Source organism: Rissa tridactyla, chromosome 1, assembly GCF_028500815.1.
Source record: "Rissa tridactyla isolate bRisTri1 chromosome 1, bRisTri1.patW.cur.20221130, whole genome shotgun sequence".
Lineage (NCBI taxonomy): Eukaryota > Metazoa > Chordata > Aves > Charadriiformes > Laridae > Rissa > Rissa tridactyla.
The window spans coordinates 215,990,473-216,005,587 of NC_071466.1; the positions used below are offsets into that span (position 1 = coordinate 215,990,473).

The 15,115-nt window shown below is 46.8% G+C and overlaps 1 protein-coding gene across 3 annotated transcripts in view; it reads right to left on the reverse strand.

Annotated features, from left to right (window-relative positions):
- The window catches only part of PLXNA4 (plexin A4), a 477,975-nt gene that overhangs the window by 64,135 nt on the left and 398,725 nt on the right, over positions 1–15,115 (reverse strand). For all 3 annotated transcript variants that reach the window (XM_054221427.1, XM_054221409.1, XM_054221417.1), the window contains exons 13-16: positions 13,775–13,926; positions 13,012–13,129; positions 6,722–6,858; positions 4,931–5,098 (exon numbers count right to left, since the gene is read on the reverse strand). In XM_054221427.1, the coding sequence (XP_054077402.1) occupies positions 4,931–5,098; positions 6,722–6,858; positions 13,012–13,129; positions 13,775–13,926 (575 nt within the window). The remainder of the gene's footprint in view (positions 1–4,930; positions 5,099–6,721; positions 6,859–13,011; positions 13,130–13,774; positions 13,927–15,115) is intronic.

The following is a 15,115-nucleotide window of genomic DNA, read 5'->3' on the forward strand; positions in this document are numbered from 1 at the left end:
TTCACCATGGGCATCTTTGGCCATCCCGAATTGAAACAGCATTGCTCTACCAGGGTGAGCTCTCCCTTTGCAGCACAGTGGCGGAGGCAACATGATGCAAGGGCTGAAGGGGGAAGAGTAATCTGAGAAAACAAAAAACCTTCAGCTGCCAGGGCTCACACAGCCAGGGCAGGATGAGAAAATGTCATCAACGGACAGCCCCGTCTCTAAGGGTTTCCCAGGGTGAGAAGCGCTCACATCAGTTTCAGCACCTGCCTCCATAACTTCCCTTGGAAACTGTCCAGGCTGCAATTTGTTTCCCGGAGTGTTCTGCTGAGAATGGGAGGTCACGCGGAAATCAGTGGGATTGGGAAAAGAGAGCTCAGAACCCCTTTCCTGCCTCCAGGTAAACCTACGCACACATGAAAGGTGAGACGAGCGCATTATAAATGAGAAAACACCAGGGAACCAACATGCTGGAAGAAGAAGCCTGTATTGACCAACAGATCTCCTCCATTTCTGACCTTTGTTTCCCACGTTCCTCATTTATCTTCCATTATTAATCAGATGGGGCAGGTAGGAATGAATGCAGATATACATCTCTGCTGAGCAGTGTAGCTATTGGGTCTCAGTGAACTGACTGCAGCGAGCTGGGGCTGTGCTTCAGCCCCTTTATTTACACCCACACTGATAAGCCAAACGGCCAGGACACCAGCTCAAACACTGGCTGGAGGCCATCGATGCCGATAAGGTGTTAGCAGCACCCCAGGCTATGCCTGGTCATGGTTCAAGGGATAGCAAGGGCCAGGGAGCACTCCCAACAAGCAGGGGAGAGGAAGCTAAACTGTCTTATAAGGAGGAAAGATGATTGGTGGTATGGATGAGGGCTATGCATGCTCGCTGGCTTCAGGACCAAAGAATAGACCTGAATTAAGTACTTACTAGTTTAAGCATAGCCTATGTGACCAAGAAACCTGTAAATTTGAAGATATGAGCTCTGCCAAAGAACATTGTCACAACCACATCTTTTGGTAGGTGCTCCTGTGACCCTTCTCTGAGAGGTTCCTTATGGTCTTTCATTCAAGCAATGCTTGTATGAACTGATCCACGGTTAGGACAACACTTGACCTTGAGTTTTGCAGAGCATCTCAAGTTCTTGCTGTCTGAAACCATCAGTTGTGATGGGAAATTTCTGATGGGAAATTTTATGGGACAAAAGCACATTTTGCCATTTCCATAAAATCCGCTTGGATGGTTGAGCTCTCCTGAATGCACAGGGGATCTCTTCTGAAGTCACATATCCTCTTACAACAGAGGATCCCCTCCCAGCCTTACAGAAAAAAATACCCTCTCCCCAAAAATTCAGCTTCACGTTAAGTATTCCTTATCTCACTCAGCAGAAACTCAGCATAAGAGAAGTGTATAAGACAAGTTGTTCTTTCTCTGCTCTCCTGGTTCTTCTGGATTTTTGGATGTGGGCCTTTATAATTTTTACTATTATTTATTATTATGAAGAATCTCTGCTGATTCAAACTGGAAGGGATTTTGTATCTTTGCTCAGCTGAAAGTTTTACATGTTCCAGGGGTATCAAATGTGTGCGCATACATACAGATATATGAGTGTGCGTATATATACATAAATCCTTTTATTTAATCAACCAAGTCTGTGCACACAGTTTTAAACCCATGTGTTAAAAATTCTGTATTTGGGTTGGAAACCAAGCTTGCAGGCTCAGACCACAGTTATTAAGCACAGCCACAGCACCAGATCAGAGAGGGGCCTTTTCTTTGAAAAACAAAGCCAAAGCAGTTGTGTTTGCTGAAGACACTAAATCACCCCAAAACCCTCTCTGGCTTGCAAATCAAGGAAATACAACTGTTGTTTGCCTGTGCATGAAAACCACCAGCCACTGCCTTTTGTGTTTGCAGGTGAATTCATGGTCACAGCCACTTCTCGCCCAGGTTGGATCAGAGCCTGGAGACACGCTGCTGCTGCCCAGCAAAAACAACAGAGGTGCCAAGACTACCAGCTTTCTTAATTTAACTCCTTATTGTCCCAAAAACCCCGAGCATAATTTTCTAGCTCCAGAGTCAGATAATTGCTGGATGTAACTCAAATCAAACCCAGATCAAAAGTATTAATGGAGCCTCATAAAATTCTAGTTACCTGCCAGCCCAGCGTTACTTTTTTTTTTTTTTTTTTTTTTGGCTATGGGAGTAAATTAGCAGTAATCTTTCCTTTATTGTCTTGGAAAATGGCACTTGAGAAGGTTTTAAGCCAGGCTCGGTACATTCATTTGCTAATTTTGCAAAGCTGGTTTAGTAGCAATCATCTATCCCTCAAAACAGCTTAGCCCCACAGCCAGGAGTGATGAATCAGAGAAGCACAGTGGATTTGCTGTAATGAATCATACCGCATAACAAATATACTGAGGAACAGCCTCCTCAGTCTATCTCCAGATCCACGTGTCTTGATTAACTTATTTCTTGCTTGATTCTCAGGGCTGGAGCTGGCTGCGCTTTCATCCAACTCTGTGTGGAGGCCTTACTCTAACACTCGTCTCCATTATGAGCTGCTGGATGGAGCTCCACAGCTAAGAGTTATAGCGCTTAAAACTGTCCCTGACACCCTGAGCCACAGCAGTAATGCTGGATTTTGCATCTTCTCTCTCTGTGCCCTCCTCCAAGATTATGCATGTTGGGAGTGTTTCAAAAGTGTACAAGTAACAGGTGACAGGACAAGAGGAAACGGCCTCAAGTTGCGCCAGGAGAGGTTTAGATTGGATATTAGGAAAAATTTTTACACTGAAAGGGTTAAGCATTGGAACGGGCTGCCCAGGGAAGCGGTTGAGGCATCATCCCCAGAGTATTCAAAAGGCGGGTAGACATGATGCTTAGAGATATGGTTTAGTGACGGTTTTTGTCAGAGTTAGGTTGATGGTGGGACTAGATGATCTGAAAGGTCCCTTCCAACCTAGGCAATTCTATGATTTTATGATTCTATAAGAAAGAGGATGAAAGTGGGTAGGTCTGGTTAAAATTAGGCACCCTTTAATGCTCAAGTGGGTGCTTTCTCATTTCAGAGACACTGAAGAAAGCAAAGGGTAGAGGTTGTACCTGAACGATGAGACTGGTAGAGTCCTAGTCATCCATCCTAGCAGGTACATAGCCACTAAGCAAGCACTTCTTAATTTTCTTTATGCTGGGAGGTGGGATGGGAGGTCCGAGGCAGCAAGCAACAGGATGCAGAGTCTCTGCACCCCCGGCCTTGGCAAAGCTTTGCCAATACACCTGAAGCATCTCCTTAGCTGCTTCTTCATCTCCTGCTGGCAGCTTCAGCAGAGAAACCAAAGAGCAAACGGGCTCTGGAGAACTTCTCCTCTCACCTCCCAGCCAGACCTGAGGCCAGGCAGAGGAAAATCCCCAGGCTGCAACTTTCCTGGGGATAATAGGGTAATTCATTCTCCCAGGCTGTCAATCTTGCACCTTTTAACCAGCACTGAACTCACTTTAATAAGGAAGGGAGTAAAGCGATTTCTCATTTCACTGATAACCTGAACTCTGACTGAAAATAAAAACCCCAAACGGAAAATCCAGACACTAAAGCTTCAAGCCCAATGTGCAAAGATTCAATCCGGCTAAATCGGCAAATTCCTTCACGGTAATTAAAGGCACTAATTGATTTGTGAAAACATCTTCTGGATGGGAGCTGAAGTGGGGGGATTTACAAGCCCTGCTCCTAATCCCCAGATACTCCAATCAGTCCAGTTTGACAGGGAAGCAGAGAGCTGCCACCGATGAATGAGGGGAGACTAAGATTTCTTATTTTGTATCTTTTCAAGGAAATACCAGTGCATTTAATGACCAATTTCTCTCTTCCCGAGGCCATTTCTGCAGGCTTCTGAGAGCTTTGATGCCTTCCACAACCAGGGCAAATGCTCCTCTCAGACACCTTCATGTGAACCCTCTGAATTCACCAAAGCAGCATCAATGGGGTGAAGAGAAAAAGGGATGCCTAACGAGGAGGAAGGCTGTTTGAGAGGGCAGGGACCAGGTCTCTCTTTGTGTTTCATCTCAGGAGACAGCCCTGGGGCTTTCAGGCACCACAGTGAAACAAGCAAGGCTTAGTCCTAAACCAGCAAGTCCATGAAGGCTGTGGGAAAAGTAGGAATTGCTGCTTTCACACCCAAGGAGATTCGTTTCTCTAAGCACAGTTCTGACATTTATGCCTGGGTTTAAAAGATCAATGACTGGTCCTGCTGCCATGCAAAGCTGTGGACTCAGCCCAATGAGGCCTGAAAGACAGTCAGAAAGACCAGAAGCACTAGGAATTGCAGCATTTATGGATACAACTGTGTAGTTTAACCAGCCCCAGTGATCTGTAATATTACTCAGACAGGGAGCATCCCAGTGCTGGGGCTAAACCCTGGGCTGCAATAAAGAAGGAGAGCTTCAAGACTAGGTTGGAGACTTGCTGCACCTACCTTTGTAAATAAAGCTTGAAGACTCCAAGGCAAGCTTCTGGTGAGCATTGGCAGCTGGATATTGCTGCATTAAGCCAGGAACCTTTCTCTGCTAGTGAAGGTGGGGTGCAGGATCATTTAGGTTTGGACCACATGGAGTTTGTTTGGAGAAAGGACCCTGCTCCTGCCCATCCCTCAGTAAACTCTGTGGAAATGTTGTCCTGGGGTACACATGAGCACAGATACACATGGAGCACCCAAGGTGTTACGATGAATGCATAATGCACTGCTGGCCTTTTACTCTTCCCAGGAGGCAAGTCCACCAGCCCTCATGCTCTTGGGCTCTGGGAAGTAGCTCTGGACAAATCTATTTCTTAGTGAACACAATGCTTGGAAAGTACTTTTCTGTATCAGGGACCAATATGAGCACCCCAGTGCTGCATTAGAAAACCACGGGAGGTGGTAGGGGGTGTCCACGGAATGCTTACCTGAAGATGCTCCACTCAGGCTCAATCCTCAGGATGGTTGGATCCTCTACATATTCATATTGCAACTCCTGATGTATCTTGGCCTTGTCCACTCTCACGGACACCTTCACCTTCTCAAAGCCTTCATCTGAGGCAGTGGTGTTACAGACAATGTGCTTGGTGGATCTCCTGTGAGCAGAAGCAAATGTAAACCAGGTGCTACCAGCAGCAAAACAAATGGTGCCAAAAAGAGCCCAGCTACTTACTCTTATGTTCTGTCACCTCAACCTATGCACTGTGAAGTGACGAAACTCACCACCACAGGAATATGCTGTGAATAGTGTGACACCTTTATCTGAGGAAATGACATTGCCTTTTCACTAGTTTAAATAAAACCACAAGAGCCATAATTTCTCAGGTCTCAGAGTGAAAACTGAACCCCAAGAGAAGTCCAAACCAGACCTCTCCCCAGAAGTATTTCTGTGGGATTAAACACTTGATGGTTGTTTCCTTCCTGCCTGCAGACCCATGCAGCAGCAGCTCATAAAAAGGAGTGTTTGCACCTCAGCTTTCCCGTCTGGGATAATAAAGTTTACCCTGCGTTAGGACTGTAAGCCTTCTTTAAGTGCAGTTTGCAGCGTGCCTGGGACCTTTGCATGGGAGGTGCTAATGTAGTGGGAAGCATTTTATGATCATACCCAAAGAGAATTCTGTGTAAAGCTTTCCTTTTGGGTAGGCTTCAAAACCAGCTCCAGGTCTGAATTTTGCAGTGGCTCTTACCTTCCATAAAGAGCCAAAAAGCCAGGTTCCAAACACCCTCAGCCTCACCTTACACTCCTAGAAATGATAAAGCAGGGTGCATCCTTCCCTTGCAGCATGGCACTCACCTTCACTGACTGCAACACCCTGAAAGACCATGCTCCATCCCTCCTAAAACTCGCCAGTCTCTTCGGTAACCAACCCCAAGCAGCTATGGTTCCCACTTGGCTTTTTTAATCACAAGCTGTGACTTCACCCTCCTGAATTATAGATGCTGGATCACGCCACAGTCATGACAGGCAGCTAAACAGGTTCCCCACAGCCAGGAGAGGCAAGGGCATTGCCCCAAGGCAGTGGTCTCAGGTCTCCTGTGAATGGGCCCTTCTTCTGCCAAGGACAGGCTGGGAGAAATGTGCCAACTTCATCTTCAGCCTCCACCGATACTGGCAGCAAAATGTGTTGCGCTGGGGAGTTTTGAGCTGCAGGAGCCCCTGGGAACGGGATTCAGGCTCATTCTCACAGGGATCAGGGAACATTCAGCAGGTAACACTGACATTAAGCCTCTCTGAACTGCAATTGAACAGGAGCCAACCCAGAGCTGAAATGTTGCAAATCATCCATTTCTTAGCACTACAGGACCATTCTGGGATAAAAGGGAGGTGTTTTAATACTTAAAACTGATGTTGTCAGATTTTCTTTGTCGTCTCTGCTAAAGCAAGGACATGAAAATGAATCTTTTAAACGATGTACTCCCAGAGCAAGTAGCACAGCATAGGACCGTGGAGAATTGTAGTGAAATTTGACAAGGGGCCATAGAAAAAAACACATCAAACACGAATCAAAACAAATAAATCCTATTCTCCCACCCCAAAACACACACACTAAGGTTGCGTACAGTGCAGAATGAAAAAGTCCCATTGCTGAATAGACACGGCCACAGGCAAACGAGGCACTTGGGGGACAGGGTGTCTGGGCTGCAGAAGAAGTCTCTTGACTATAACTGCTCACATATTTCAGACTTGGGCACATACAGTAGGAAGGACTCATCTGTACCTGTAGAAGAGGCAGGGCTGTCGCCCAAAGGTCACGATGACATTGCTACCCGCATTGAGGTTGTTGCCTGTAATTGTCACCTGGGTGCCACCCGACACTGGTCCCCGCTTCGGCTTGAGATCAGAGAGTGTCAGAGTCTGTGAAGGCAAAGGGTCATGTTGAAAACACAGCAGAGGAGCGGAGGTAGCTTCCCTCTCTCCTTTTAGTGCTGGAGAAACGTAGGCACCCCCAGGGGTTAATAACATGCTAGCTGGATTTCAGAAGATGACCATATCTTCAGGCCAATAGAGGAGCCTAAGATGTCACCAGTCCTACCATAGACACCCTGCTTGAATGCCGAGTTTGTTGGGATGAATTCAGACCTAACCCCAAGTCTAGTCTCCTCACCCTTGCAAAATCTGGCCTGCCCTTATACCCACTCAGAAATGCTCTTCCAAAGGCAATTCCATATCTGGAGCAGCTGGAGCCATTTGACTCATTTGACACGGCTCAGGTGTCTATTTGCCATTGTGCAACACCACCTTCGCAAGATAACCTGGGTCTTGAACTGGCTCCAAACTGTGGAGCTCACAAATGATGAAAATGATCGGATCCTGAAAAGATTACTCTAAATCCTGTTGATCTGACAAGGGAATAGGACCTGCTGTGTAGCTCCAGAGAGATGCCTAAAACCTCCCCCTGTGCTCATGGGCTTTTTCCCTGGGAAGGAGGAGAGCTGTGGTTCAGCAGAGCATCTGAGCTCGTGTTTTGCCTCTCCTACATGCCCAAGGTATGACCTCAAATCTTTCTCTTTTTATCAGACTTGGGTGCCGAGGCAGTCTAGTACTGCATGAGTGTCCTGCACCAATACAGCACAGCGGCGCTTATGGTGAGATGTACTCTGAAATATTACAGCCACAAAAGGAGCACTGTCCAGACCTTTTTCCTTTTTCTTTTGATTTTCTGAGTCTCTTTTCCAAACATAACACAGCGCTGTGTTAATATATCAAAAAGGGGCACAATTCCTTTAGGGGCTCCAAATCTCAAACCTCTTTTTCTCATTCTCCTGCTCTCCCTTCTTCCCAAAATCAAGATAAAATACTTGCACTCTGAAGGCACAGATCACCCTGTAACCACAATGCAGAGAGGAGACATCCATTTTCAGGGAGAAATTTGGAGTTACAGTTTATTCTTTCATTTGCATTTTAATAGAAAAACTTTCCACTCAGTCCCAAGTGAAAAGCTACTATATGCATTTAAATGAAGATTATTTTTTTCCCCCTCTCTTTAAGAATGATGACACAAATGCTTGAAGCTCTCCTCAGCTGCTCTGAACAAGAAGGTACATCACGCAGTCACCTTATTGAGTTTTAGAGACCATTAATCCATGTTTATAAAACCACCTGACACACACCACAGCTCCCTCTTTCACACGCATGCAGTCCTCTCTGTTCCTGTCCCCCTCTGGCTAATCATTTTGAAAAACAGTGGCAAGGTTTCCACTTTGCTTTCGTTCAAAATGAAGCTACCACTTGGAGAAAGAGCTGAACATGAAAATCAGACAGACGGCTCTGTAGAAAAATCTATTGTCAGAGCTGGACACTTCTTGTGTTTAAACTCGCCTGGTTTTGACAGGATAGTTTGGAAACTGTTTTGCCTCAAGAAGTCCCGCACCTATTAATTGCTAAAGGTTGGGAGGATATGCAAGAAGAAAGAAGAAACTAAGCAACAATAAATGCCCTGTTTCTTATATTTTCTTGGGGGAGAATACTCTCTAACAGATATTATTGGAATAAAAAATGCAAGAAGATGACTGCTGCTGGGAGGTGACCGCCCACCTGGGAGAAAACGGGTTGAGAATAACCAACTTGATGCACATAGCCTACACAACGACACTGGTAGGTGCTTTACAAACAGTTGGTGCTTTACAAACCAGAAAGGGACACTTGAGTTAAAGACCCAAAGCCCTTGTCCAACTTCTCGATGGGTAGATAAACTGCCCAAGCCCTTCTGAGGATCCTCGCAGACCAGAACTACACCAGTAATAGTCCTTGGCAAAGCACTGCCCTGTCTCATGCCAATCTTACAAAAGGGTTTGTGGCTACGTTTTCAAAGTTGAGATAAACCATTAATTATTCACAGTGGCCTTCATAAATATTGCACGGCATGTTTGCAGTAAAACTCAGCCTCCGGTCTGTTTACCATTTCCTTGCTGGTGAAAGGTGATGGAAAATGCAAGGGGGTCTAGTGGATCTGGAATAAGCTGAAGTGGACAGTGACAATGAGGGAAAGAGGCCAGGAAGTCTTCTGTACCTTTCTAGAGACTTGCCTAATTTCCTCTGCCCCTCAACCCTTTACTTTCCTGCAGTGCCTCCTCCATGCAAGCGCTCCACAGAGAAGTTGCCATCAGAGCTGTGTCTAAACTGACCTCATGGTACATGTCAAGACCTTGGTTCCCACTTCATTCCTCCTGGGGACAAGGGCAGAGCAAGAAGTGACTCAGACACAGCTTGTGCACCTGGGTTTCCTTTCTATAGGCCATGAAGATGACCAGACGGCTGGAGCACCTCTGCTATGAGGACAGGATGAGAGAGTTGGGGTTGTTCAGCCTGGAGAAGAGAAGGCTCCAGGGAGACCTTAGAGCCCCTTCCAGTACCTAAAGGGGGCCTACAGGAAGAATGGGGAGGGACTCTTTATCAGGGAGTGTAATGATAGGACAAGGGGTAGCTGTTTCAAACTGAAGAAGAGTAGATTTAGATTGAATAGCAGGAAGAAATTATTTCCTGTGAGGGTGGTGAGGCACTGGAGCAAGCTAGCCAGAGAAGCTGTGGCTTCCCCATCCCTGGAGGTGTTCAAGGCCAGGTTGGACGGGGCTTGGAGCCACCTGGTCCAGTGGGAGTGTCCCTGCCCATGGCAGGGGGGTTGGAACTTGACGATCTTTAAGGTCCCTTCCAACCCAAACCATTCTATGATTCTATGATAACAGTAGCAGCATGATGGGAAAGATGGAAGGGAGACCTGTTGCAAATGTTCTCCTGGGACAAGGATCTTAGCAGACCCAGAACAGATGTAGTCAGAGTAGCCCACATCACCCGCACTGAGCCATAATATCCCCATCCAAATCCAGAACAAAGGCAAACTTGCTTCAGCATCTGAATTGAAAAGTGAAGGGAAATTTTTTTGCATTGAAAGACCATGGCAATAATCATAGCAACAAAATGAACAACTTAAAAAAATATTATTTTCATTTAGATCATCATAAATTTCATTTCAGCCTGCAACCAAGTGCTTTGTTTCCCTTTTGGCTTATTGATCTCTCTAATGCAATTTGCATTTTTGGTCATAGATGAGCTTAAAACAAACTAACAGCATTTTGAATTTAAAAGTTCTGGTTAGAAATGTGGAGAACAACTGTTCTAGCATCTCTAAACTAAGCTACCTCCTTTTTAAAACACTGAAATTAAACACTCTGTTGAGTTCAAAATATCATCTCTTCCATTTCTCGCAGGAGAGGGGAAGACTGAAGCTGTTGGCCAAATTTGACCGTGTTTTCTTTCAAACCTTTTGAAAAGCAATTTTCCAGAGGATTTACTAGGCGTCAGAAAGCAACATTTATCTCCCTTGCAATGCCCTTCCTTAAGTTTTCCAACATCTTCCTTCCCTTAAAGCTGCCACCCACCGTTGCAGGATGCCAAGGCATGTTGTGATGCCTGCAATAACATCTCTACCCTCCTGGCAGAAGCTTTGGAGGAAGCCAAGCCGTGCCAACAAACACAGCTCCCGCTATGAAAGCAAGGGAGCTTTCATAGACACGGGAGAGGGCATATGATGGGCAGGCTGGAGAGCGTCTGTATTTTTTTCTGTCTAGCACAAAGGTATCGAGGTACTCAGTGGAGAAAACCCTGTTGACTTCACGCTCATGCACGGCTGGGGTAGCTGGCATCCGGAAAGCCAGCAAGCGGAGGGAAAGGCTGTCACAGATGGACACGCATGATCAAAATCAGACAGTAATTCCAAGAGTAGCAAAGGTGACACGCTGAAGTGTAATGTCCTGGAAAAAGCCCTTCTGTCTGCCTAGTGGGGGTTATCTCTCAAGGTGTTTCTTTGCCCCCACCCCTGTAGCACCTGAGTGACATCAGAAAATACAGAGAATAGAGAAATTCCTGTAGCTCAAGGGAGAAATCTAAGATATTTGCTTTTATTACCAGTTTCCTTTACCATAAAAAAATGCTCAGGCATGTGAATAATTTCAGAAAAGACCCATTCCCTTGCAGGAGCCAAGAGCTTTTGATGGGAACAAAGAGACCCTCTCATCTCAAACCTGCACAAATCTGCAGAGACCAAGGCCAGGCAATGCTTGCATGTCCCCAGCAAGGGGCCTTAGAGGAATAAGCAGGTCTCTTGGACAAGGAGCATCGGGAGAAAGGGGGAGAGTGGAGCAAAAAAACAAGTCAAGTGTACAACATATGCTGGGTTCTGCACAACTCTTCTTTGGCAAAGTGACAACCTCAGGCTGAACTTGTACCAGTGCAGAATCAGGCCCAGAGCCCCTCTGAATGATTTGCAGGCTGATGTCCCTGACAGACGGTGTAGCAAGCCAAGTTGCCAACCCCAGCAGTCTCTCTAAAAAGGGGAGCGTGGCTGCTCACTGAGTGCCATCAGCAGACATCGCTGGCTCCAGGCAGCCTACGAAGAGTGGCCACTCAAAATAGGAATCCCTTTCCTCGTCTTCTTGGGACATATCTCACATGTGGGGCCGGAGATGCAGGAATCTCCTTCTTTCAGGGGTACTGCCTGCTGCAGGGAAGTGAGTGGAAGTTGTGCATGAGATCCCACCACTCACCATCCCTAGGGACTTTTGACGTCATCCCCAAATTCCTCATGGCTAAGTCCTCTTTCCAAACCACCTATCCATCCCGCTGCCAGGAGGAAGGAGGAAGGTATATAAAACAAACCAGGGTGTTGGTATTTATGGCATCCAATCCCATGGAGAGCTGCACACTCAGAAGAACATCTAGGACTTATGTCTGGCCTGTATCTGAGTCTTGAGAGAGACCTGGGCTGAGCTGAGGGTAACAACCCAAGTGCTGCTGGGCTTGGCCAACCACAACCCTGAGACCAGATATTTGCTCCTGAGCCTCTCCCTCCAAGCATGAGCATTGCAGTGGGATCCCACCCTTACTTATGTGTGCAGGCATCACCCTTAAAAGCTAACTGAAGTTCAATCTTGCTTAGGCCATGGAGCATCCAAAACAGTTGCCCAATTGCACTGAGCTCCAGTCATACTCTGCAGCTCACCTGCAGCCTGCCTGGTGAAATGGTCCCTCCTGATATAGTGCTGCTGGGGTGCAGCACTGCTTCTCCTAGACACGCAGAAGACTACCTAAAGGAAACACCCTTTGAATGCTACATCTTGCAGAAGCACCTGTCACTGCTGTGGTGACTGCCTGTGGCCCAGTAAATGGGAATTTTTGTCCTTGCTAGCAGAAGGCCATGGACTTTGCACTGACCCAACACCTCCAGGCTTGCCGTGCCCTGAGCTGGGTGTCCCTCTGATCACAAGTGTCCCATGGCCAAAGGCTCGTGCCTGACCTGCCTGAGCTCAGCGCTGGGGACACCCTGCATGGCCAAGGGCTGCCGCCCCGGGCAGGCACTGCCCAGCAAACACCAGCCCTTTGTGTGGCCAGGCTGGGCGCTGGGCAGCTCTGCCAGTGGGGCTGGGGACCGGGGACAAGGGAGCAGGGGGTGGGGAGAGGGGGGGATGAAGACACCCCCAGGTGGTCCCAAGAATGAAGGAAGAAACTGCACCATGGACATCACACTTCTCCCGCTGAAGAGCTCAGAGTGGTAATGACTAGTGGCAACCCCAATGTTTCCTCTGTAGGACACTGGTGCCTTCTATTGTAGGGCCTGGAATGATGCTGGTAGGGTGACCATCACACCCGGGAAAAGTAAGATCCAAGGAAAGTTTTTTTCCCTTTTTTTTTCTTTTCCTTTTTCTTTTCTCTTTCCTATATGGCATTTTTAACTATTAATGAGGATTTTCTGTACTAATTTGGACCATGGCTGTATGTAACTGAAACTGGACTAATAATTTGGACTATTATTAGATTGTTAAAACATTAATTAGGCAGGCTATTTTTGCTCATAACGAGATTTCGAAAGGAATTGGAAGGAACAAATTGGTGTTCTCTGGACAGCAGTGAAGAGCGCAGAGGCTGAATATGGTCAAGGACAATGGATAGATGCAGCAAAGTGAAACAAGGCCCAAGGACCTTCAGGGCCAAGGACAACTTCTCATGGGAGCTTACCATAAAGTAGTAGAGCTGTGAAGACCTGGCCATGAACTCTGGTTTGCACTCAGCCACGCAGATTTCCACGAATCCGGCATGCTGACTGGGCTTGGCCTCCCCCATCTCACATACTATTCTGTGAAGAAAATATGAACCAGAAGCAAAGTTTGAGGGATGGTTTGGTGGTCTGGGTAAGATGGAACTGGAGCAAACAACCCACGCTTCTGGGAAATGGACTGCAGACTTCACCCCCCCTCTTCTTTCCAATCTAGGATCCAAATTGTGGAATAAATTATTCTTTAAAGAGCGGTGGCTTTTGGCTGTTGGCACTCAGTGGGGCAAATGCTCAGTTGGTGTAAATCAACATAGATTCACTTTAACATACACAGAAATGCTGGGCTGAGGTCTGACCCCAGGAGGACCTCTGTCCTCCAGCCTTGCATGGTGGACAACTTTGCAGGTGTAAGGCTTAATGATTACTCCAGCATGGTATAGGCAGTTTCTTGGGACTGTTGCCCCACAAACTGGAATTGAACACCCTTCTGGTGGCTGTTATGTGAAAGATGAATGATAATTTTAGGGTTTATGTCACGAGGATTACTTAAATATGCAATACAAACACAGTAATAAATGGATTATTAACTCCTGAGCTGTAAGTGAGGAATGGCATCTTCCATTTCTCACTTCCAAGGTTGGGTGGGCCTCCTTAGAAGACCCTACAGGTAGCAATGACTGTTATTAGGTGTGCTGTGGCCCACTGTCTGCCACACACCCAACTTACTGCTCTGCTGGGATGTACCCTTCCACCAACGGTTTGCATTCCACTCCGGCCACTTTGACATGAGACGCAATATCTCTGAACTCCAGCCCCAGATTCTCCCCGCGAATGGTCACTTTCGTCCCTCCTTCACGAGGGCCTGTCACTGGATTGATCTGCAGAAACAAACCAAGAAAAAGGAGAACAATCAAACCACCTATGTAAAGACGTCAGCATCCTTGCAGGTGAAAGAGGCATATCAGGTCTCTTTGTGACCACTAGAGACACTCACAATTATGAACGCTGAACAACTGAGGCATCAAGCCTACTCCAGATACATCACTAGGACCAGCCCCTTGCAAATATATGTCACACATGTCCCAACCTCAGAGTACCCAAAATTCTGCCCAAAATCCCTTTTCCTCTCTTTTGTCTACTTGTAAAACATCCAAAGATGAGTAGGAGATATTTTCTAGGTAGTAGCAGGGGGTTTTGGTGCTGCAGCTGAATTCTGAACTTTATAGACATGAGCCATGGAAAGGCAGGAGTGGGACATGGTGGTAAGAAATGGGAGACAGAACAAGAAAAGGACACGAATGACATCAGCCAGGTACTTTAAACCCTAAATTCCCAGCTCAAAGCACATGGAGCTTTTGATCTATTCTGGAGATAGATAATGGTCATGCATCACAAACTCAGCTGAAAATGTCCACCTGAAAAAAAAAAAAAGCTGGAGAGGTGGGGCCAGGGGAAGGACAGATGGCTTATTTGTGGGTTGGAGAACTCTTGACTGGGAAACTCCTGATCCCCAGCTTGAGATGAGCGGCTACCCCAACAGTCCTGGTGGGTGCTTGTATGATGTTTGCATCCAAGTCTGGACCATCACCAGACCCTAGCAGGGATAGAATTTCTGTGTCTTGCTCAGCAGCAGCTGTGGTGGGCAGCTGAGCCAAAGCACCACCTGGACTCCAGAGCTCACCTCTCCCTTCCATTGCAGAGCTTCACCCTGCACCCAGAGTTGTCCATCTGCACTGTTTCTGGCCAATGCAAAGAGGGTACGTAGGCAGGAAAGCACTCTGCATCGCATCCATCACCCTTGTCAAGAGCCGGGTAGAAATTAGCATTGGATTAGTCTCCTCAACACTGAAACAACACCGAAATCAAGGGGCTGGCCCTAAATTATCTCCGTTCTGCCCTTCCAATTATTCCCTGAGCCCAAAATGCTTTGCCATACAACTGGACAGTTGAAAGGGGCTTCAAACGTTGCTTTCAAAGGGTATTCCCTGCTGCCCATTCAGGATGCCATGATCTGCCATCTGCCAACTCTGGCAAGGCTCTCTCCACAGTGAGGAAGGGGGAATTCCC